The sequence below is a fragment of the Pteropus medius genome, unplaced genomic scaffold, assembly GCF_902729225.1.
Source record: "Pteropus medius unplaced genomic scaffold, Ma_sr-lr_union100, whole genome shotgun sequence".
In the NCBI taxonomy this organism is placed as follows: domain Eukaryota; kingdom Metazoa; phylum Chordata; class Mammalia; order Chiroptera; family Pteropodidae; genus Pteropus; species Pteropus medius.
Genome location: NW_024349803.1, coordinates 7,651,386 through 7,674,438, shown reverse-complemented (window position 1 = coordinate 7,674,438; position 23,053 = coordinate 7,651,386). Strand labels below are relative to the sequence as shown.

Sequence of the window (23,053 nt, the reverse complement as noted above, 5' to 3'; positions counted from 1 at the left end):
ACAGGGGACTGGCCACCCCGCCAACGAAGGTCAGCGGCAGAGGATGGCTAGGGACTCTTTGGCAATGGAGTTTTATGAAATTGCCTTTCTTTTATCTAATTGTGTTTCCTACCCCAGATTTTCCCCCCAGGACCCTGTTTGAAAGAGACCCTACAACCTAAGCTCGGTGTTTCTGTGGAGGAGCACACAGAGCTAAAGACAGCGGCTGGTCCCACCCACACCTACCCAAACAGAGCCTGACAAGTAAACCTTTCTGCAGGAAAGCTCCCAACCCCCAGGAGAACCTGTTATCTTAGGAAAGAACTGTGAAATGACAGCTCTTTGGTTATTTAAGATCAGAAAGCATAAATATTTTCTACTAACAAAGCCTGAGTATGCGGGACTGTCTTCAGGAAAGTTGATATTTTAGAAAACGATGCTCAAGTGAACAGGCAAAGCTCAGGGTTTCTTTGAGCAGGGTTGTCCTGGAGGCCAATCCTCTAAAGCGAAGCACCTGCAGGATGCCTGCAGGATGCGGGGTAGGAGACAAAGAGCCTCAAGGTTGTCTCCTGAGGGTGTGAGGATGAGAAGGAAACCTGGATAGGCCGTGTGGAATGGTTTCATGTCTTATGGCAAACCAGCTCTCCAGACGTTTGGTCATTGTCGCCTGAAGCATTGATTAAGAAGGATTCTGAGATTATATCCAGCTCCACAGGAAAGAGTATCGTCATTAGCTAGTGATCTATGGACACCGTATTGAAGGGTGAGGTATACAATGCATTTGCCAATCCTGACATAAAGGCAGCTAAATCAGGCTAACACCAAAATAACAAAGGGGAGTATTCAGACCAGTGGGTAAGCACTGGCTTTCCACCAACCTAGTCCACTGACAACCCGTCAGCCACCAAACCATCTTTCTGAGGGTGCACCAGAGGCCTCCCGACCACCTCGGGGCTCCAGGAGGATGCCACCCAACCTCCCGCCTGGAGTCCAGACGTTTCGCTCCAGGAAGAAGGAGCCTGACCCAGCCTTTTTTGCTGTTTCGTCTCCACGATCAAACAATACCTTAAAATGAGCGATCAGTAAATTTTTAAAGTGAACATTTTGTCATTTCAAAAATGAATTAATAGATCACTGGATTTATTTATGTGGCTGTTGACCAAAAAGATTGTTGAGTTACGACCTCCAAATAGTCATTTCCTTCTTTATCCCGACTAACTGAAATACCGTATGCCAGGCAGTGAGCTCCTTTGGCCCTGTGGGAAATGTGTATTTACAGGAAGAGAAAAATGGCCACCTGGCTGGGAGTGCTCGTGATGTTTGCCACCACGAAGCAATCAGGGCAGCTGATCGATGGCAGGAGTGCCCTTCCTCTCGGAGACCCGCCGCCTTCGGCTTGTGCCGAGATTGGTTTGTTTCCATCAAGGGGACGGCTGACTGCCTCCCTGACACAAGAAATCAGCCATCATTCCACCCTGGCTGTGCAGGGACCAAGACAGTGCCGCCCTGCTCCAGGGTGGCAGGGAGGACTGTGGAGAGGCTTGTGGCATGAAGGCAGAGGGGCGGTCACACCACGAATGACCAAGAACAATTGGGCTGCATGATTAATGTAGTACAGATGTTATGAGTGAGGAGCCCCTGGCAGCTCCCATATGGACAAAGAACGGTGATAAGGAAAAATGCGGGAACATTTATTTAATACAAAAAATGAGCAGGATTCAAATTTCCCAATGAACACTTTGCTGACCTGTATATGTATTTGTATGTATGTAAATAACAAGGGTATCTAAAAATTAATGTTTTATTATATTATAAAAAATTAAGTGTAGCCAGGATGCCGGGGGCCTTTGGAGGCTGTCCCCTCTCCCCCCCACCCCCTGCCTCCCACTTCCTTTGTGATCATCCCACCCTCAGGACAAATAAGTCAGTTGCTAAGCTGCAGTGTTCCCTTTGGATGGGATGGCCGAACAGGGCAACCTTGTGTCTGCCCCTCTGATTGTCTCCCAGACCCTGTCTCCCAGGCCAGGTCAGCCGCCTGCCCCTGAGCTTGCTTTCTTCCAGCCACCCTCTTCTATGACTGAAATTACCTGCGAAGCTCCATCTACAGCTCTTCGATTCTCTTTCCAGGTCTGGTGGCCGTCTTGCTCAGGGAGAATCAGAGTCCACATTCTGCATATGAAGAAACTGCCCAAGGGCATACAGCTGCTGAGCAGAGAGCTGGCTTTGAGGACCCTTTCTCTCTCCAATCTCAGACTCATTTCACTGGGTCCCATTGCCCTGAGAGCTGAGACAGTCTTCAAGCATTGGTGATGCAAATGGCTAAGGGCACAGGTGTGTTGCTAAGCGGCCTTGCATACTTGTCAGAGGTTTTGGGAGCATAAAGTGAGCTGGGGTCTGTGTGGTATCTTCAGGGAATAGCAGGAGCTCAGTCTTCTAAGATCAGGGATTTGCTCGATTAAATGTTTGACGAATGAATTAATAAATGGATGAACTGTCATCTGAGTAGCCCACATATGTTTAGCCATTAATCAGAATAGATTTTAGCTGCAGAAATGTTTTAGCTGAGCATAAAGAGAAGGAAGGGCTGGTCTATAACGTGCCAGAACTCATGCCAGGCCCTCACCATGGAGGTCTTCTCATCTCAGGGCTGAATATTGAAGAGAGGACTGCCCTGAAAAGCAGAGACAATATTCGGGCCGCCCTCTGGGGTAAACTGAAATATTTAATTATGATGATAAAAGTAAAATGCAAGTATTAGGAAAGACCTTGAATTTACATGAAAATTCCAGTTTTATGAAAACGCTGAGCTCACTTTCATGACCTTAACTTTTTATATCAGGATTCTATGCTTGAAATTGTTACACACAATCCTTGATCAGGATATTTTTAATTAACAATGTCTTAAATTATTCATGGTTTGCTTTAATGAGAAACTTCGCAGGTAGTCGTTTCTTGATTTGAAAATTACAACAATACAAATTGTATCTTCAGACTTAAATTTTAAATCCTCTTCTTTAATTGACAAATTTATTGTTGAAGTTTCTAGTAATATTATGAGTAGATTTTGAATCCAATGAAACATTTTCAGACCTAATATTAAATAACGCAAAACACTAATTTGGACAACTTCTGTTTCTTGTTGGAGCAATCAGTCACCCTGTAGCTGGCTTGGGGTGAGAGGCAGCAGGTTATACCAGCATTGCTGGATAATACTTTTGCCTTGTTTGTAGTATTTAATTTTAGGTCAAGGATCCAAAATACATGACTTGAGATTCCAGAAAGATTCAGCCTATTGAATATTTTGTGAAGACAGGTTTGGACTGCCATCTAGAGTTGCACTCACAGGAACTCCACCTGCCTCCCCACACCCACTCACGCCCACCCGTCTCTTGCCCCACAGTCCCCAGGTGGCTATTTTGGGGCTGAAAGTTTTCTTGGGGGCACAGAGTACCAGCTCCTCCAGCATGTCATGGACCCCTGTTCCTTGTCCACAGTGGACAGTGACACCCTCTGCAGATCTGTCAAAGGAGATGTACGAGTGGTCCAGCTTCTCCTTGGTCACATGCAGCAAGCCCAAGATGCCACGTGCCATTCACTAGACTTGTACTGTATAGAGACTGTGGACTGCTTAACCAAACCTGGCTCTCCTCCAGGGAGCCCCAGGCCAGAGGCTCTAATCATCCTGGGCTCTAGGACCTAGCTGCCCCAAATGCAAGGGCTTCCAAGACCCCGGATCCCCCGATAACTCAGGTGGAATGTTCTGACCTGTTAAATGTGCAACACTAGTTCTCCAAGATGACCAAAGATACACCATGCATAATAAGTGTGTAAGTTGGTCTGTGGTCACGTGCATTTAAAGACTAAGTTCTTAGAGTCACAGGTGATGCTAAGCACAAATACTGCCCCCTCTACACAAGTGAATGCTCACAGAGAAACAGACTGACCAGATACGAGGTAAAGCTTAAGTAAGCTCGAAGACTCTAAGTTCTTAACCTGGAGTCCACAGACTCCCTACCTTGGGGTCCGAGGATAGAACTGAGTATGCCATGAACTTGGATATTATTCTCAGTAAGCACTCACTGACATTGAGTTTTTATTCCATTAGGAACGTAGGCCATAAGCCACAGCAGTGCTAGCAGGACTTGGGGGCTTTCTTCCCATGGAAATCACAGATATTTTCATATTTCATTACAGTGTTGCAGACATCTCAAAATATTACTTTCATGCATCACTGCTTCAAAAGCATAGTAGGCAATAGAACTGCCACTTGGACTTGTTATTTAATGAGTTAATAAAGAGGCACATATAATATCACATATTTCTTTTTTCTTAGGTTTTTGATAACCGAATGTCAATATAATTGGTTTTCTTCCTAACATCATTTTATTTTATGCACTTAGTCATTATTCCGAGGGGTCCATAGGCTCCACCACTCTGCCAAAGAAGTCTCTGGCACATGAAAGGTTAAGAACCACTAAGTGCCTAAGGCTACCAGCTCCCAGTGATTTGGGAAGCAATAAGGGAGGGTCTGGCTAGTGGGAGGAAGAGAGGCAGGCCTCCCAATTCCTGGACCTATGCGGCGTCGCCATTCTGCTTTGGCATATTTGAAAGGGACATTTTATTAACACACTGAAAAATTGGGGATCTCTGGAAGACAGTTTGAGAAATGTGGATTTAAGAAGTGACTTAGCCTGGGAAGATACCAGAATTGCTTGGTGTTGTTCAAAAATGTGTTAGTGTTAAACCTTTTCAGAACAAAATAAAGAGATGGAACCTTGCCTTCTTAGTCTATAAACGCTCATATGAGAGGCAGCGGATTGAACATATGAGCGATCTAGAACTTTCCCATCCTTTGCTCATGGTCTAGTACTTATTAATATATGAACAGGCTGCTGTTAGGGTTCCACAATGGGCTGAAGGGCCTGTCAGCCAGGAGAGAGTCACTGGAGAAGCCCCTGGGCTCTTGCCCCAGCCACCGCGCACCACCGGGTTACACAGGGACCTGCACATTTGGAGGACATGCTCCTGCTGGGAGCAAAGGCTGTGCTCGATCATGGCCGAAGGGACTAATTGGTAGAAAACATTTCTTGCATTGTTTGTGGCATTTAATTTTAGGCTGAGGATCTGAGATACATGCCCTAGAATGCAGAAAGATCCAAGCACTGGAGAGTTGTTTTAGTTTATGCTATATATTAGAGGCAAGACTAAGTCAAGAGACGGCCTGCCGAGAGGCCCTCATTGCTTTCCAAAGCCAATGCCAAGGGCATCAGGACAGCTCTGGGAACTGGGGATGAGCTCATCCACACTGGAAGCCTCTCAAGGGAGTGACTGTTCCATAAAAGCCCTGGGCAAACTAGTGTTAAACTCGTCTCAGCAGATCTGTTTTCCAGAGCTGAAGACGTGAGCAGGCTTATGTAACATACCTGGCTTCTCTTTCTCTGTTTTGCCCAGTCATGCTTGTAGAGATATTGGGGGACTTGCCAAGCCATCTTAGGGCACAGTCTCATATTCCCATATTTCCCCATCAGTGGTCTATAACCCTCTCTAAAACATTTTGTAAACACTCCTCCTCTAAACACTAAGGTTAGTGCTGAGCATTCCTGCAGCCCTTACGTATAATACAGTTAGCCAAGAAGCTCTGCTGGCTGATTATTACAGACTTTGCTGCCAGAACGCTCAGTAATCTTGCAAACTGCTCCCCTCGGAGGCAGCCCAAGACCGCGCTCCACTGGAGAGAGAGCCGTAGCCCAGCAGCGTGAGGGCCCTTGGCAAAGCCCCTGCCCACAGTATTCCAGGGCGCAGAACTGCCCCACCCACAGCAGTTATTCAGAGCTCGATCACCGCTCTCTAAAGAAGGCCACCACTGTTACTCCTAAATGTGAATTGAGAGTGGAAAATGTGAAATTTTAGAAGAGCGTGTGCTATGTATGTTGTGATGTTTTCTGAGTATAAACTTGAATTTTTTAGGCATTGCTACCCATCAGTCTTTTTTTTTTCCTAACAGCTTGCAGATATAATTCATCTACCATGCAATTTACCCATTTAAAGTGTACAATTGAATAGTTTTTAGTTGTGTTATATTCAGAGTTGTGCAACCATCACCACAGTCGATTCTGGGGCATTTTCGTACACCCAGAAGGCAGCCCTGCACCCTTGGTTGTCACCGCCTTCGCCCTTTCTTGAGAATTCAACTGCACCGTAAAGCTCAGGCCCAACAGGAGTTGGATGGGCTCCTCCAGTTTCTATGTCCCCCAGGAAACAGAACACCATGCTGGGGGAGTTCCAGTCTCAAACTTGTGGGTCTTAATCTCTCTTTGGCTCACAGATATCTTGGAGAGTCATATGCAAACTGTGGACTCTCTCCCTCTGAAAGATGTATGTGTGCAGACTTATACATTTTGCATTTAATATCAGGAAGTTCCTGGACCTAACACCATTCAAGCATTGCCTTGATTGCGTTCTTCCTTTTCATAAGAGCAGTATAAACTTACTTCTGATTGAGTCATCAAATCATTTGAATGTGGCCATAATGGACAACGTAAAATTCCTAAATTCTAGATTCCCACTGAGAAAAAAAAGAGTGAACTATGTTATTTAAATTATCGAAATTGCACTATAGAGAAATAGCTTTCATAGAAGATTGCTTTAAAGGCCTGCAGTCCATCATTTTTCTAAATTTCCCCCTTTGATCAAGCCAGGCCACAGGACCTTCCCAGCACCGTGCTTGGGATCCTCTCAGAACTGGGTTCTCTAAATTGCACTTCAGCCTTTTACCATCAGCCCATATTGAAGCACGCCACAAGGAAGCTGTAATTCTCTGATTATCATCAGTTACGAAAATGTTTTAGGGCCTCTCCTAACGCTTATACACACTCAGAAAAAGATGTGCTTCCCCTGAACCCATGGTCTGTTTTCATCTTGTGGGCACCATAAAGCTTTTAAGTCATAATGTTTTCCTCTCTGCTTTTGCCCTTAAGAAGCTCAGAGGTAATTTTTTTGCCTGCCTCTGGCAGCTGGACTAGACTAGATGGTCGTTTGTGAATCAACATTTACAGCCCTCATTTCCCCTTTGTCCTGATTCCACCATTTGTTCCTTTTCGATGCATTTTTGTATTGCTATCTCAAACTGCTTCTAGAACAAGTCAACAGATTTCTCTTTCTAACCTTGTCATTCTGCACTTGAAGGCAACTCATGACAACTGTTAGCTTAATGTATATTCTCAATGACGGAGCTTATTTGAGTTATTTTTCTCACCTGTAACTTTTAGGCACTAGACTCAAGGGGGTTTTGCAAACAGATAACCAGCACCCGTAGTTTACCAGGTGTTACATATCTGTGTATAAGGAGCAAGGCAGGATTTTTTGGAATTAAATAGACATAACAGGAACACAGTGTTGTATTTTCTCTATTCAACAGGATACTTGCATAGCACTTACTGAGCCATGCACTGATCTAATTGCTTTGCACTTTAATTTAATCTGCGCGAAAACCCTATGAGGTAGATACAATTTTTATTTCTCCCACTTTACAGATGATAACATTGAGACATAGAGAGGTTAATTAACTTCCCCAAGGTCACACAGCTCATGAATGACAGAGCTAGGATTAGGAACAGGGTCTCCTGCCTGCAGTCCATACTACCCACCCTTAGGCTCTGCTAGAAAGAGCCTGGGCGTTGGGACCCTGGGCAAGCCACTGAAATCCTGTCAACTCCCTGTTCCCTGTCGGAACAATGATATCCACTGCCTCCCAGACTTGTTGAGATCAAATGAGGCTCCATGGAAAGGCAGTGTCCAACCCACAATAGGAACTCAACTTTGTCCTCTTTGACTGCATAGAAATACAGAAAAAACTTCACTGGGAATCGAGGCAGAATAACTCACCCAACAAAACATCTGTGAACATCAAAAGTAGACTACAGCACCCTCATTTTCAACTCATTTGGGTACCCTGATCACTAAGAGGTTTTGTAAAATGTGTATTAAGATACTAACTCAAATTTTGTTTTGACACTTTTCAATATTTGGCATCTTTTTGAAAAGTGAAGCTGAGATTAAATTAAAATCGAATTTTTCTGACAAATTTAGAGAATTAGTTAACTAGTTGACTATTTCAACTTTAAACAACACTGTATAAATTTAAGGAAGTACATAGTACCTCATGATTCCTTAAGTATTTCCAGTGACTAGAGTCTGTCATTTTTCCTCCTAGTCAACATCCTGTGACAATTTCAGAAGCAGGGGTTCTTCCTTTTAAGAGTAAGCTTGGGACAGTCTGAAACTCAGAAATCCCCTCATACCAATCCACATGGGTATGGTATTTTCAGAGTCTGCAAAGCCCTGTCAGAAGTATATTTTCAGTAAATCCTCTCATTGCCATGAGGTATTATCCCCATTTTACAGGTAAGTACAATGAAGCCCGGAATGGTAGTGATTTTCATCCATCCAGTATTTACTTAGTGCCTTGTGTTAGGCAGCAGGCTGACTGAGGATCTAGGCAGGACTTGGGCCCTGCTTGTAAGTTTTCAATTTAGTGGAGAGATGGAATTTAAATAAACAGCACAGTATAGTTAGTGTTTTGAGAGGGGCACACACAGGAGGAACACTCCCTGAGTCTGGTCGGGGGATGTGGGAAAGCTTTGCCAAGCAAGATAATAGGGGCACATAAAAGTGTGTGGGAAGAGGAAGCAGACCCAAAGGTCAGCATATACGAAGGCACGCCAGGAAAATGCGGCACATCTGAGAAAGGACATTCACCCTTCTGAGGTGTTGGGCTTGTGCTGATAAGGACCCCACCATGTACGACACAGGCAAAGCCCTTGCCCTCAAGGAGCTTAGTTCTAAAGGAAGGAATAAACAATAAAAACATAAACCAAGTAACAATGTAATTTCAGCGAGTGGTAAGTACAATGACGGAAATAACAGGGCGGTGAGCTAGAGAATCCGGGAGACGTGGGTTTTGGATGCAGCGGTCAGGGAAGGCTTTCTCAAGAGCAGACGATGGAGTGCAGACCTGAGAGAGGAGGAAACGCCAATCACGGGTGAAGGGAGAGAAAGAGATGCTATAAACAGGTTAAAGCTGGCTTTATTGTCACAAAACAATAAGGGAGGCCAGTGAGGCTGGAGCACAGTGAAAAGAAAGACAGCACAGGTGGGCGATGGAGGCAGGCCGAGATTGCTGAGGGCCTTGGAGATGATGGTAAGCAACTCGGATTTATTGTGAGCACAATAAGAAGCCTTTGAAAGGTTTTTAGAGAGGCAGTGGTGACACCGTTCATTTACATTCCTAAAAGATAACACTTAAGGCACCAATGAGAATGAGTTACTGGGGTCAGGAGTAGGAGTGATACCAGTTAGGAGGCTACTGACAGAGTCTAAGTGAGACATTGGGTTAGTCTGGACCAGGGGGATGGCAGTGGAGGAGAGATGGTTGGATCTGAGAGAGATTTTGGAGGCCGAACGGGCAGGACCTCCCAATGGTTTGGATTTGGAGGTGTGGATAAGGAAGGAGTAAAGGACAGCTCCTAGCAATTGGCAAACATGATGCTGTCCTGACATGGACTCTTAGCAAGAGGGAGAACTGAGTTCTCTCTTGGAAATGTTCAACATAAGATGCTGTGAAGATATTCCATAAGCGGTTAGGTTTCTAAGACAGTAGCTCTGGGAAGAGACCAAGATTAGTTTTGAATGTAAGGGTCGTTGGCCTGTAGACAGTATTGAAAGCTTCAGAATCAAATGAAAATATCCCAGGGGAGTATACTGAGTGAGAAACCCATTTCAAAGCCCTGGGGAGGGTAGGAAAGGAAAAGCCATATAAGGACAATGAGATGGAGTGGCCAGCGAAGTAGGAGGGAAGCCAGGAGTGTCAGAGCATAGAAGCCAAAAGAGGAAGTGCAAAATGATGCTCAGGGACTAAATGGGTCACTGGTGACCTCAAAAGCAAGACAGCAGTTTTATGGTGGGGACTGAAAGGGGCTAGAGAGAGTTAAGCAAAGAGTGGGAAGTGAGGAAGTGTAAACAGTCACCGCAGAAACGTCTGGGTCAAGCGGAGCAAAATACATGGAGCAACAGAGAGGCATGTGGAATTGAGGTTCCGTTTAAAAAAAAAAACAACAACCCTCTCATATTTGGGCTTTGAGCAAGGAGGTTTCCTGTCAAAGTTCTTTGGCCCCTTTATATACTACCAGCCTGACTGCATATTACCAGCCCAACTGGCTAGTAAACAGCAAAACTAGTTGCCAACCCAGATCCGTTTGACTCTGAACCCATACTTCTAAACACTTCCCTTAAAGTGCCTGTAGTTACTTTATTTTCAACATGTACCACAAAATCTTTATTTTAGTCTATAGCTATTCACATTTAAGACAGCAAGAGAAAGAATCGGTTTATAATAAATACTAATGAGAAAGAAGTCTAGCAAAGTGGTTTATTCTTACAAGTTATTGCTGGAAAAAGTCCTTCAAACAAACTAGTGCAGTGAAAATGCCTTAGAGAAGTACCAGTTTTTCAGATTTCTTCATAGCTTTAGTATGCCTCACCTTTACAATTTTTATATGTTCATGTTTTTAAAGAGCTGCTATTCAGATGACAGTAACTCTTCAATGTTTGTTTTTATTTCCAAGTCTGTGATTTTTCTAAGAGGCTACTTTAGAGCTGTGAACTGTTTTACAGTCTTTTCACTCTCTCTCTTTAGTTCTTCAATGTGGGCATCCAGGCGCTCTAGAATATGATGAGACCTCATTTCCTCCTCTTCCAAAAATCTTGTAGCTATTGAACCGAGGGGAGACATAGGCATGGGACACTAGAAGAGAAACAAATTTTGACATATGTAAGTGAAATAGTATGTTTCTAAAACACATTATGCATTATATTTCCTAACTAGCAATATTAAAAGATGATTTTTAAAATTTTTTTTCCTCAAAAGGGATGCTTTGTCCTAATGACAATAATACTTTTTAAAAAGTTCTGTAAAAATTAACATAGATCTCTCCCTTTCTGACTCAAGTTGTATAAATGTAAAGTGTCATATAAATGTAAGATATTAATTACTGATTTAAAGAAAATCTCATTTTAGACTTGTACATCCTTCTATACCCCAGATGAGAATATACTTGATATCTGTTATTCAAACTTGCTTTTAAAATCTGAATGTGTTACTTTCACGTCAAAGGACACAAACTCTACGTAGAACATATTAGACACCAGTTAAAATCAATTATTTTCCCTCCTCCGAAATCTCAGTCTGCGGTCCCTGATCCGAAACCTTTCAGGTAGTGGTATTCCAGAGTTCAGGCTTTAGAAAGGTAACACAGGACATAAGCCAAATATAGTCCATCCTCATCTGCAGCACTTATTTTCTCTCAAGTCACCTCAAACACTGAATTAATGAATACGGATTCACAGCTCCTAAGAGAAATGCACACACATCTCATATAGATTATCATCCTAAAAACACTCATCTCAGGAGATTTTATTTTACAAAAGAGAAAATGAGGTTGAGAAGTGGTTAGAGACTTGCCTGAGGCTGCCCCACTAAGGGCTGCCAGAGTTGATATTCAAATCCTGTTCCAGGGGCCCCAGAATCCGAGCTTCTTGCACTCTGCGCTGCCCCTACTAGCTCTGGACTCTGGCCATCTGCGTACGAGAGCTGGAACAAGAGGGTAGAGCCCTCTTGGCCGACCTCAGCTGGGCATGTGTAAGACTGGTGACTGAAAGGTTCTGCAGCTCTGCGCCATGCACAATTGACCATGGCAGTGCTGCAAGTACTGACTGGGGTTACAAACAGTTTAGCAAGTAGGTGAACTCACAATACAGGATCCACGACTAATGAGGATCGACTGTGTTACCCTAGTAGTCGGAGGTAACAGATATCGCTAGTAAAATGTTAAGTGGTGCAGATAAAGTCTACACATACTATCACGTCAGTTCAGGTCAGGTTTTAGTGCCAAATAAGTTTTGCTGCCAAACTTGGGAAGAAAGTTGGATTTCAGGATTTTTTTGGATTTCAGAATTACATACACGTGTAGTGGGGACTCATTTTGAAACTGGTGATAGGAATGAATGGCCCGACCAAGCACTTCAGTACTGAAGGCAAAAAAGATGGTGGAGTCTGCACGACAACTGTAGAAACAGGGGGCCAGCACGGTGGCAAAAGGCAGCTCTCTGTCATCAGGGTCACCAGTGTGTGGCACCGAATCCATGTTCTGGACATGTCAGATGCAATTCCTTCCTCTACCTCCACCTTTCTCCCTTTCCATCAGTTCCTCTTTTCCTTCTTCGCTGGCTATGCCTCAGAACTATCTTGGCATCCAGAGATAATCCTTGAACATTCCAATACAAAATTGACCCTCTCTAAAAAAGAAAGGGAATTTCCAATTAAGGGTTAAAAACAAATGAATACCTGTAACTGATGTGATATTTAGAACTAAGACATATTTTGAAAAGTACTCATGGCTGAACGTGTCTTCACAAGCAAAACCATGACAGAAATACATGAGAATAAAAAAGCACACTTAAGACAGAGAACGAGCAAGAAATCAAATAAAATGAGAATTTATCATGTGCCTTACCCTTAAAATAAAGGATAAAATAAACTAAAACTTAACAAATAGTAAAATCAGAAAGTTTCCGTACCGAAGACATAAACTCTTCTTGGTCATTTATACTCTCAGAGACAGTGTCAGAAAAAATGGTTTCATTTGTATCTAGCACTGAAGGCAAAGAGTGAGTTTTATACAGAAAGTTAGAAGGCGAAGAGGTGGTGGAGCTGCAAAGGCTGATTTGAGGACTTGGGGGGCTGAGGACACTGGACACAGGCTCTATACTATCCGACGTGTGTTCTCTTGAAGAATGAAGACCTGTTTTGTAGTGTTCAGTCTTTATTCCTTCATGTCTGTGCTGGCCATGGGTTGGCCTGGATAGCAGATTAGGAAACAAAACAAATGAAAATTGTAGCAAGTTTTCTCTTTTAAAACAGAAATGTTATAGGAAGTTCACTTAAAAATAAATGAAAAGGCTGACTAGTAAGGCTGTAATTTACAAAATGAGCAGCCCACTCAGACCTGTGTTCTTTCATTCATTCGGGTTCCAAGTATCCAATCCCTACTGCCAGGGTTCTGCCCTCACATACTTACAATATAGCAAGTCAGACAGACACGCTGCCAGAGTAATACAGTGTGGTGAGTACTAAGATAAGGGGAAGTACTGTGCTCAAAAGAAGGGCATCTAACCTCATCTGGGGGTGGAGGTGAGAGTGTGGGTGAATGTGTCAATAAAAGGCTTTTGGTAGAAAAATATGCAAGCCATATAGTGAGAGCTAAAAAGCCAGGTGGTTTTTCATTGAATGCTGACTTTTTATGCGAACAGCCTATAATTAACTGACCAAAAATACAAAGGAAGCTTTTTATAAAAAGACAACCTCTTATGGGCCAAGTGGGTATGGGAGGTGGTAGGCAGTATGAAAAGGCTCAGGGGAGTAAGAATGTTGTTTATACCTACATCTAAAGTGTCTAAAACAAAAGCTTGAATGAAAATGTTATGTAACCCCTTCCATTTTTTAACCTGAGCATTCCTTGTACACATTGTATTTGAGAATTAAACACACAGTACTTTGATGGAGATTTAATATCTATAAGTCAGAAACTATTCTCAAAGAAATGAGAATTATATTACAATGATATATATTTTAAATAAACTGTGAAGAAATTTTACTTGAACTCTGTATTCTTGAACTCAGGTGCTCTGCTGTGTGTTGGTTTAAAGATCCTGTCATAGTTTTTTTTGCACATCTGAGTAGAAATCTCCAGTTTAGATTTGGTATCCATCAAATCTTTCTGTAGTTGTTGATTTTCAGATACTAATTTATTTAATGCCTCAATATAATTCTCCTGGAGGTCTGCTAGTGAAATCTCTTTTGCCTAATAAAAAAGAATACTACAGTCACTTAATTTGTATAAGAATACTTGTCATCTGTGATACTGCTGATAGAAAATTACATTTTTTTTTTAGTTTTAACTAGTTCATCTATGGCTTTACCATGGAAATAGTGAAGATTTGTTTTTGGCCCTCGAAGACAGAGAGACAAGGGGTTCTGTTTCTTATAGTAAATGAGCAGGAGAAAGGCTTGGAACTAGCAAGGAGGAAAGCTATAAGAATCAGAAACAGAAAAAGAAAGATAGTGGCTATGGATTCTTCAAGAAAGAGAAGGTTGAATAGCCCCAGAACACCTGTGGAAGAAAATCAAGAGACTTAGTTCAAAGAAAGAAACTGAACAGAAGGTTCCGAAAAAGAATTCTGGCTGGAAGGGGCAGCTTTTAAATAAATACTCTTTGGCCTGAAATACTTTTATATAATATTGGTACCTATTCTTGTGAAATAAATGTGGACATGATAAAGCAGTATTTAAGTATAATGTGAGAATTACTACTGATTGGCCTGAGTTCTGTGATCATAAATTTTATTGCTCTTCAATTCTAGGTGTTCCCTGATAATACAGTACCTGAAAAAAAAAAAAGTAGTCTGGGTCATTTTTTCTAATGATGAAATATTTTCATTAGCATTCTGAAAAATTATGATAATCTTCTTTGAAGTTTAATACTATGTTTAGCTCGGTCTATTCAGTAAAGAATTTTCTGAAAATAAGCTGGTTAACAGTGGTTTGACAAACAGAATTTACCTAAGAAAAACATAAACTTTAAAATACTATCTTTTAACTGTCTCTGTACCAGTAGTGACAGTAAGTTACAAAATCTTTCAATAAGTTGTCAATGCCAGTTAAAATCTCAAAGAAGTTTTTTTGCAGAACATATAAGTTAAACTGCAAACTACTGTCAATTTTTAAGTGGTAAATAATTTATCAGAGCTATTGTTTCCATTATTAAGATAAATAATTTATTAAAATAGCTATTTAACCCATTCATTTGTAGAAGCAATTCCACCTTCCAAGGTAGTAAAATGCAAAAAGACACATTCTTATAACTATTCTCAATATGTACATGTTTCCACTGTGTGTAACTTCAAAACCAGAAGAAGTTTAAACTGCTGACAAGATTTTCACTAGTCAGACTCTGATGTCTGACATCATTATATATACTTTTTAAAAAAGATAATGTTTGCCTTTGCTGTCATCTTTACATTTTCTCAAATTTATTATTTTATTAACAACGATTACAGATAAATGAATGTGAAAGGTAATATAAAAACTGTGTAGCAAATACACACCTGGACGTGTAAAGAAAGGTCAGTACTACCACTGTTAGTTGAAGGTTTGAGGAGGAATAAAGCTAAACACAATATCTGGTCATAGTCTGGCTTAAGTGCCTCTGAGAGTTCCCAACTCATATGAACAGGCAATCATTGCGTAAGAGAAGATTCTTTCAATCAGGTATTTCCAAATCCTGGGCCTTTTAAAGATTCTGTGTTGTAAACCAGGTTAGTTCTTGGCTTTCTCCACTATTAGCTTAGTATTGGCTTTATTAGGGCAGATAAAGTCATTTTCCATTCATCCATCCATCCATCCATCCGTCCATCCATCCGTCCACCCATCCATCCAATCTTCTCCTTTACAAAATGTTTAGCTATTGCCTCCTCTCCTATTTTTCCATTCTTATAGGTTTGTGCTTAAAAAAAAAAATCTTTTTATTGTAGTTTTAGAAGGCTTGGGGGAGGGAGTAAGATTGGATGCGTATTTTCATTAGCTGCCTTAAATAACAGCATAATATTTCATAGTATAGAAAGCCACAAATTAACCATCCTCTATAGATTAACATTTAGTTTATTTTAAAATTCTGGATATTATGAACAACACTGAAATGACCATTTCTGCACATTTGCTCCTATAGAATGGGTTCTTTGGGAATGCAAATTGATATGACCTTTCTGGAGAATTACTAAGCAATGACTATCAAAATCAGAAATGCACATGACTCAGGAGTTTATGGCTATCTATATTTACAACTTTGATGAATATTGCTAAATTGTCCCCAAGAAAGACTCTATGAATTCACTTTCTCATTAACAAAGCATGAGAGCCTATTTCTCTATATTTTTGCCAACAATGGCTCTATTAGTTTTTAAAAACATTGTCAATCTAATTAGCAAAAGAATATTTATTTTGTTTTGATCATTAAGTACATTGAACAGCTTTCCTTGTTTACTGGATTTTTTATATTACTTCTATAAATTATCTATTTATGCCCCCTGACCATTTTTCTACTGGATTATCTTTTACTATCTTTGTAGGAAATCCTTATATATTAATATTTGATATTAACCTTTTGTCTGTTTATAGATTGTTTTCCTCCAGCCTATTAGTCTTTTTTTAAGGGATCTTTAGCCATCCATAAATTTTACATTTTTATGTTGTAAAATTCTTTATCTTGTAAAATTCTTTATGGTTTCATGATGCTAAGAGAATCAGAACCTTCCTAAGGATTATAAAAACAGTCCCCCATATTTTCTTTTAGTTTCACAGGGGCTTGGAGACATTTCTTATCCTCCCTACTCAATTATTTTCAATCTCTTAAAGGCAAGAATCCAACCTTATTCATTCTATGTCCATTATGTCATCTACTAAAATGCTCTGAACATAAGATTCTAAAATATTTGATTAATTTTGTCTTGTAGAAATATAATTAAACTATTTAAAAGATGATATACCTTATACTGAAAGATATGGTAAACAAAACAATTACAATAATAATCTAACACTAATTGTGTACTTACTAAATGCCAGGCACTATGCTAAGCCCTTTATATACATTTTCCCTATTAAGAACACAGACTGCACATGTATTTTCTCACATACATAATGTAAAAAATATCTTCCAAATTGCTGGAGTGGAGAGTCATATTTTGCTCACTTCCATCACTATCTTGAGTTCTTTTTATGTGAAAAAGTTTCTGCAGAAGGATCATTTCATGTTTTACCTTAACTGTCTCTTTACAATACCAATATTTACAAAGTGATTTCTTTAAAGGCTTGAAAAGTAGAAAAACTTAAGTTTCTATTTATGTACCTCATGTAAACCCAATTCCAATTTCATCACCATTTCAGAAAGATGACGATTTTCTAACTTGAGTGACTCCAGCTGGTCCAAAATCTCCTGAGAAGGGAAAAGCAGAAAAAGAAATAAATGAAAATAACAAACCAAATACATCTTACAAAATTTTTCCATATGTAATTTTCATTAGGCAAAGTTACATTCTTCATTTATATATATATATATATGTTTTTCTAAAAAGATTTTTTTAAAGTATTTCAAGATGAATTAACATACATGTAATTAAAATATTATTCTAAGAAGATGAATTAGTTCACTGGCGAATCTCTACCCACTCTCCTGCGCTAGCCTCCTCCGCTTTGGCTTCTACCTCCAACGTCATGTGAACTGCACTCCTTTCACGAAATAGTATCTTCGGTCCTCCTTCTCTATAGCCATTCTGCTTGACCATTCCCACTTGCAAAAAGTCCTGCCTTCCTTGGCTTCCTGCCTCCTTAGTGAAAACTATCTGGTTTCCTTCCTTGTTGCTACTACTTTTTTTTTAGCTCCACACCAACACCTTTTTTCACCCTAAATGAGTATTATGCTAAGTTTGATTCAAGCCTCTGCTCTTCATACACCATGCTTTCTCATTATAATCTCAAGTCTCTCAGGGAGTTTAAAATGCCAACTTCATGCAAAGAATTCCACAGCTAAATGTCTTACCTGATTTTAATCTTGAACTCCAGCCTTTCTTTAGAATTGACTATTAGATATTTCCATATGAAAGTCTGGCCTTTATCTCAAGCCAAACGTGCCACACCAATGTCCATTCTGCCAGTTTCCCTATTTTGTATACCTTTCATACAAATTCATTATCCTTCCAAAGCCTGCTTCCTACCTTTTCTCTGCTTCACTAAAGAGCATCGCTTTCCACTCAGCTGCCCGACTGGAACAGAGTGACATCTTTCCTTAACTGCCTAACTCACCCTCCCTGTCCAACCAAATACAAAGTCCTGTCGATTTTACCAGCCAAATATCTCCAGAATTCATCCATTTCCCTCTACCTCTGTGGCTCATTGCTCAGGCTACCACCTTACTGTTATGACAGCATCTGAGTGGTCTCTTTGCCTCCTTGCTTCTTCCTTATATGATGACCATAGAGACCTTTTATCCTGCTAACAGCCATTCCTTACTGACAGCACTCAAGGTAACACTCAAACTCCTTAATATGGCTGACAGGGCCCTTCAGGAGCTAGTCCTTGCCTTGCAGTCTCATCCCTTGTCACTTTCCCCACTTGTCCTCTAGTTTGTCACAGTGAACATGTCACACTCTCACCACATGCCACAGAAATAATCTTTTTACTTGTCTGCGTCTACGCTTGCCTCTCCACCAATCCTCACTAGAATGCTTGTTACCCAGCATACTGTCAGCTCAAAGCAGGGGTCTAATAAAAATTTACTGGATTAAATACTATGGAAGTTATATCTTTAATAAATTCAATCTTCAAAAGCAAGCTTCAAATAAAAAGAGGTTTTGTTCAAGCATCACCTTGTGCTCTACTGCTTTTTCTTCTGCCTTTTGTATCTCTGCTTTGAGTTGCTTTTCCATGTTAGAAGAAGAACTTTTGGCAGAAGCAATAGTGATATCTCGCTGATGTAACTCCCGAGTTAGCTGGGAGATTTCTATCTTCATTCCTTCTAGTGCAGAACCATAACTTTGCTCAGCCTGTAAAATCTGTTCTTTCAACTACAAAGAAACAGAAAGGAAAGCATGAAAAATTAAGAGAAAGCATGTACATAGAAAAATACATTAATAGTTAAAATAATAAGGCAATTTTTTCCTAACCTCAAGACATAAATATTTCCTAAATTAAATCTGCCCAAAATTAACAATTTATCAAGTTGTACAGTTATACTAAAGGTCAGCTAGTTATACCCACAATCATTTATTAGATCTCAAAACAGGGAAATGAGTTATTCAAATCCTGAACAACCAGTATCAAAGTCCATGCATACATTATTTAGAGGACAGCACCTGGGACCTTCATTCTTTTTTTAATTGCAAATCTAAAAATTTTTGCTTATTTGGTTTCCTGGCCAGCAGAAGGTAATAGAAAGACAAGAAAGGAGCTGGAAGTAATCTCAAAGAAGTAATAAAAAATATGAATCAACAAACAGGACAGGGCCCATTAATGTGGAGACAGATCTGCATACCTCAGTAGCCAATAAGAACATTAACTATGCCACACAGTGCAGAAGAGAACACGCATCCATAACCCTCTTTAGCCAATAAGAAAATATTAAATGCTAGCTTATATAATATCTTTTTTGCAAATAAGAAAGTGTATATATTTTAGAAATATTTTCAAAAAAACATATTTAAAATAAAGTTTTAGAGTTCAAAGGGGGAAGGCTTCAATTATCTTGAAAATATCTGTATGGCATCCCTGAAGATGACAAAGAAAGACATCTTCCAGGTGCATTCCAGGTGCTTCCAAGCATATTCCAGGTGCTCATCTACTCCTGAATATCAAGTGGCCCTTGGGACTATATTTTTCTCTCATTAAAAATATTCCCTATAACCTTTCAACCCACAGCTTGGCCCAAAAATACAAATAACTTAGCAACCCCAAGCATGCAGATTTTTACCTTTTTAATCTCTGCCCTGTACTCATTGTTATGTAGTTCCATCTTCTTCAATTCTTCATATTTTTGCATTAGTTCTTGGCTCAGCTGTTTACATGTTGTACTCACAGATTCCAAGCTGTATGACAAAAATAAGATCACATATTTAAAACAACAAAAACCCTGAAAACCACGAACTGAATTATCTAACTTACCTTTTTGATGTCCAAGACAGATCTTACACATCACCTCCTATCTCAAGTTAAAACTCATTTCCAATTTCCTTATCGCCAGAAGCAGCTAAATCCAATCCATACATTTTGTGTTTCCCTTAATCTTTCCTTCTGCTTAAAATTTAACTACTTACAAAACTCTAAAGATTACAGCAATTTAGCTAATTTTTTCTCTTTAGTTGTACAGGAGAGCTGCCATCATAATCTAAACCTTCACTATACTAATTACGATTCCATCCTACACACAGCTGCCTGAATTATCTTCTTTAAAGAGTTTCCAAAAATCAACCCCTTAATCAGATAAGAACCTCAGGGGCACCATACCTGTCTTATCTCACTGCTCATTTCTACTAATAAAATCTTTCTCCTTCTAAATCAGTAGGCTTTACTGTCTGCCATGTGCTATTTGCTATGCCTGACTTTTTGTCTCTTCATACACCAGCCCCTTGACCACAAAGCACCTTCCCCTCCCACCTGGCAATAGATGGTCAACAGTCTTTCAAGAATCAGATCAGCATTTACATAATAGAGATACCCCAACCCTCATTCTCCTAACCACCTTACTCAGTTTTTTTCTTTTTTAGTTTTCAATTTCAGTTGACATGCAATATTTTATTAGTGTCAGGTATACAGTATAGTGGTTAGATATTTGCATAATTTGTGAAATAATCCCTCCAATAAGTCTAGTATCCATTTGGCACCATTCATAGCTACTCGATATTACTGACAATATTCCCTATGCTGTACTTTATATCCCTGTGACTATTTTGTAACTACCAATTGAAATACAGTTTATTTTCTTAAAAACAGAAACTACCTTTTGACCCAGTAATTGCACTTCTGGGTATTTATCCAAAGAAAACCAAAACACTAATTTGTAAAAATCTAGGCACCCCTACGTTCACTGAAGTGTTATTCACAATAGCCAAGATATGGAAGCAATATAAGTGCCCATTAATAGATGATTGGATAAAGAAGTTATGGTACATGTATACAACAGAATATTACTCAGCCATAAAAAAATGAAATCTTACCATTTGCAACTACATGGATGGACCTAGCGGGTATTATGCTGAGTGAAATAAGTCAGACAGAGAAAGACGAATACCACATGATTTCACTTATATGTGGAATCTAAGGAACAAAAGAAACAAACAAACTAAACAAAAACAGACTCACGAATACAAAGAACAAACTGGTGATTGCCAATGGCGAGATGGGTTGGGGAGGCTGGGTGAAAAAAGGTGAAGGGATGAATAAGTACAAATCAGTTGTTACAAAATAGTTATGGGAATGTAGAATACAGCATAGGGAATATAGCTAATATTACTGTAATGGCTATGTACAGATAGTGCCAGGTGGTTATTAGATGTAATGGGGGGATCACTTTGTAAATTATATAAATGTCGAACAATTGTACTGTATACCTAAAACTAATATAAAATAAAATAAAGGAATATAGTTTATTTTCAATTTCTATAGCTATAGAAATTTTCTATAATTTTCTACCTTAAATCTACTTTAAATTGCTCTCAGGTCTTTTAACATGTATACTTTGTCTCCTGAACTACAAATTCTATGATTAAAATAATGTCTTTTACTTCTTATTTCCCTCCAGCTTTGCCCACCATCACCTCAGCCCCTGGATCATTTAGTTCTGGACTGTTCGATAAATGCTTAATAATCACCTAGACTGTTTCATCAACATAGCCAACTTACCAGATAAGCCATCCTTCAAAAATACCACCTTTGTAATACAGCACAAAAATAATTACTTAAATTCCTCCAGTTCCTGTTTTAAAGAATGTTTTGTTCAAACTAAACACAAATAAATTGTCTAAAAGTTTTTTTCTAGCTGCCTTTCAATACAAAAAAAAAAAAATTTAAGCCCTTGTTTTAGTACCGAACACTAGTGTCTATATCCATTTATTCCAATTTCATCTATTTCTAAAAATCCTAGAATGTTCATTTATTTAGTATTTAACATGTGGTTACAATGTGTCAAACACTGAGTTACAAAAATCAGAAATAACCTTGTCCTACCTACAGGTGAGAAAATTGGAGTCTAAAGAGACTAGGTGTCCCAGGTTACACTGCAAGTCAGAAACAAGAGACAAGTCTTCAAAGCCTGATGAGAGCATAGTAAAACATATGTACATGTAAAAGATTACTCAAAAGCCAATCTACATAAAATCTATGATAAAAATGTAAAATCAGTTACATCATAAGAAAGAATAATAAGCTTTATTTTATTCAATCTAAGGTGCATACCTATACCTCAGCAATGATAACCAGGACTATCTTAAGTATTCTAAGGCAAAAAAGAAAGCAAGCAAAAACTGTACATGTGCATGTAGGCATGTATATTTAGTATGTAAAGAAAATACTTAGTGGTTTTCAAAAATAGAAATAAAATTAAATACAAAAAAATGTATTAAAGATAAACTTAAAAGAGTAAAACAGCAATTTTTTGGTTGTTTGCCTAAAGGCTAATAGTTTATATATTTTATTTTAGATACAGAAAATGTTAGTGGACAAGTGACCATGATTCACATTTAAAAAAATATATCAAATTCTTCCCAGTCGAAAAGTTTAGGCCTAAGAAATACCAGAAATATCTTTCGGAAAAATATAGTTTGATATGTACTTAGTATAAAAGGTTTGTGCATAGTGTAACAAATAGTTTTTGCAAATCTGGTTTTTTTTTTTAATTTTAGAAGTATGACAAACAAAACAATTCACAAGTATGACAATAATTCAAGTGAGCTAGGCATAGTATAGCTTAAGTCAGGATTAAATTACCACCCAAGGAAATACCAACAGCACTTCAAAACAGGACATTGCGCCTTGTATCCAGTGTGATCTGGTCAAGAGCAGTTCCAATGAGGTGGCTGGCAGAGAGGAAAGCAAACTGAAAGGGTTCTACACAGGTGAGAAGTACAGTCAGTACAAACAACTCTTCTGAAGAATTTGGTTTTCAAAGGCAGAGAAATTTGGAAGTAACCTGATGAGGATATAGGATTAAAGAAGGGTTTTAAATTTTTTTTCCCCAAGATGGGAAATATTAAAGCATATTTTACACCAGTGGAATGATTTAACCGAGAACTTTATGATGTATAAGAGAAAAGAAAAAACTGCAGAAACAGTTAACGCAAGTAAAGTTTTAGGAGCACACACATGTTATCCTTCAATTAATTCACTGTAACAGAACATGGGCACAGATGCACGCAGACT

General features: G+C 39.3%; 1 protein-coding gene across 17 annotated transcripts in view; it reads right to left on the bottom strand.

The window, feature by feature from the left end:
• Positions 1-10,391: 10,391 nt before the first annotated feature.
• The window catches only part of CEP63 (centrosomal protein 63), a 42,543-nt gene continuing 29,881 nt past the window's right edge, over positions 10,392-23,053 (bottom strand). For 11 of the 17 annotated variants that reach the window (XM_039837195.1, XM_039837197.1, XM_039837193.1 and 8 more), the window contains exons 10-15: positions 19,611-19,725; positions 18,511-18,708; positions 16,995-17,081; positions 13,690-13,895; positions 12,613-12,892; positions 10,392-10,780 (exon numbers count right to left, since the gene is read on the bottom strand). In XM_039837195.1, the coding sequence (XP_039693129.1) occupies positions 10,622-10,780; positions 12,613-12,892; positions 13,690-13,895; positions 16,995-17,081; positions 18,511-18,708; positions 19,611-19,725 (1,045 nt within the window). In that variant the 3' untranslated portion in view covers positions 10,392-10,621. Of the gene's footprint in view, positions 10,781-12,612; positions 12,893-13,689; positions 13,896-16,994; positions 17,082-18,510; positions 18,709-19,610; positions 19,726-23,053 lie in introns of those variants that run through there. The other 6 variants (XM_039837207.1, XM_039837201.1, XM_039837202.1 and 3 more) reach the window with 3 other exon arrangements.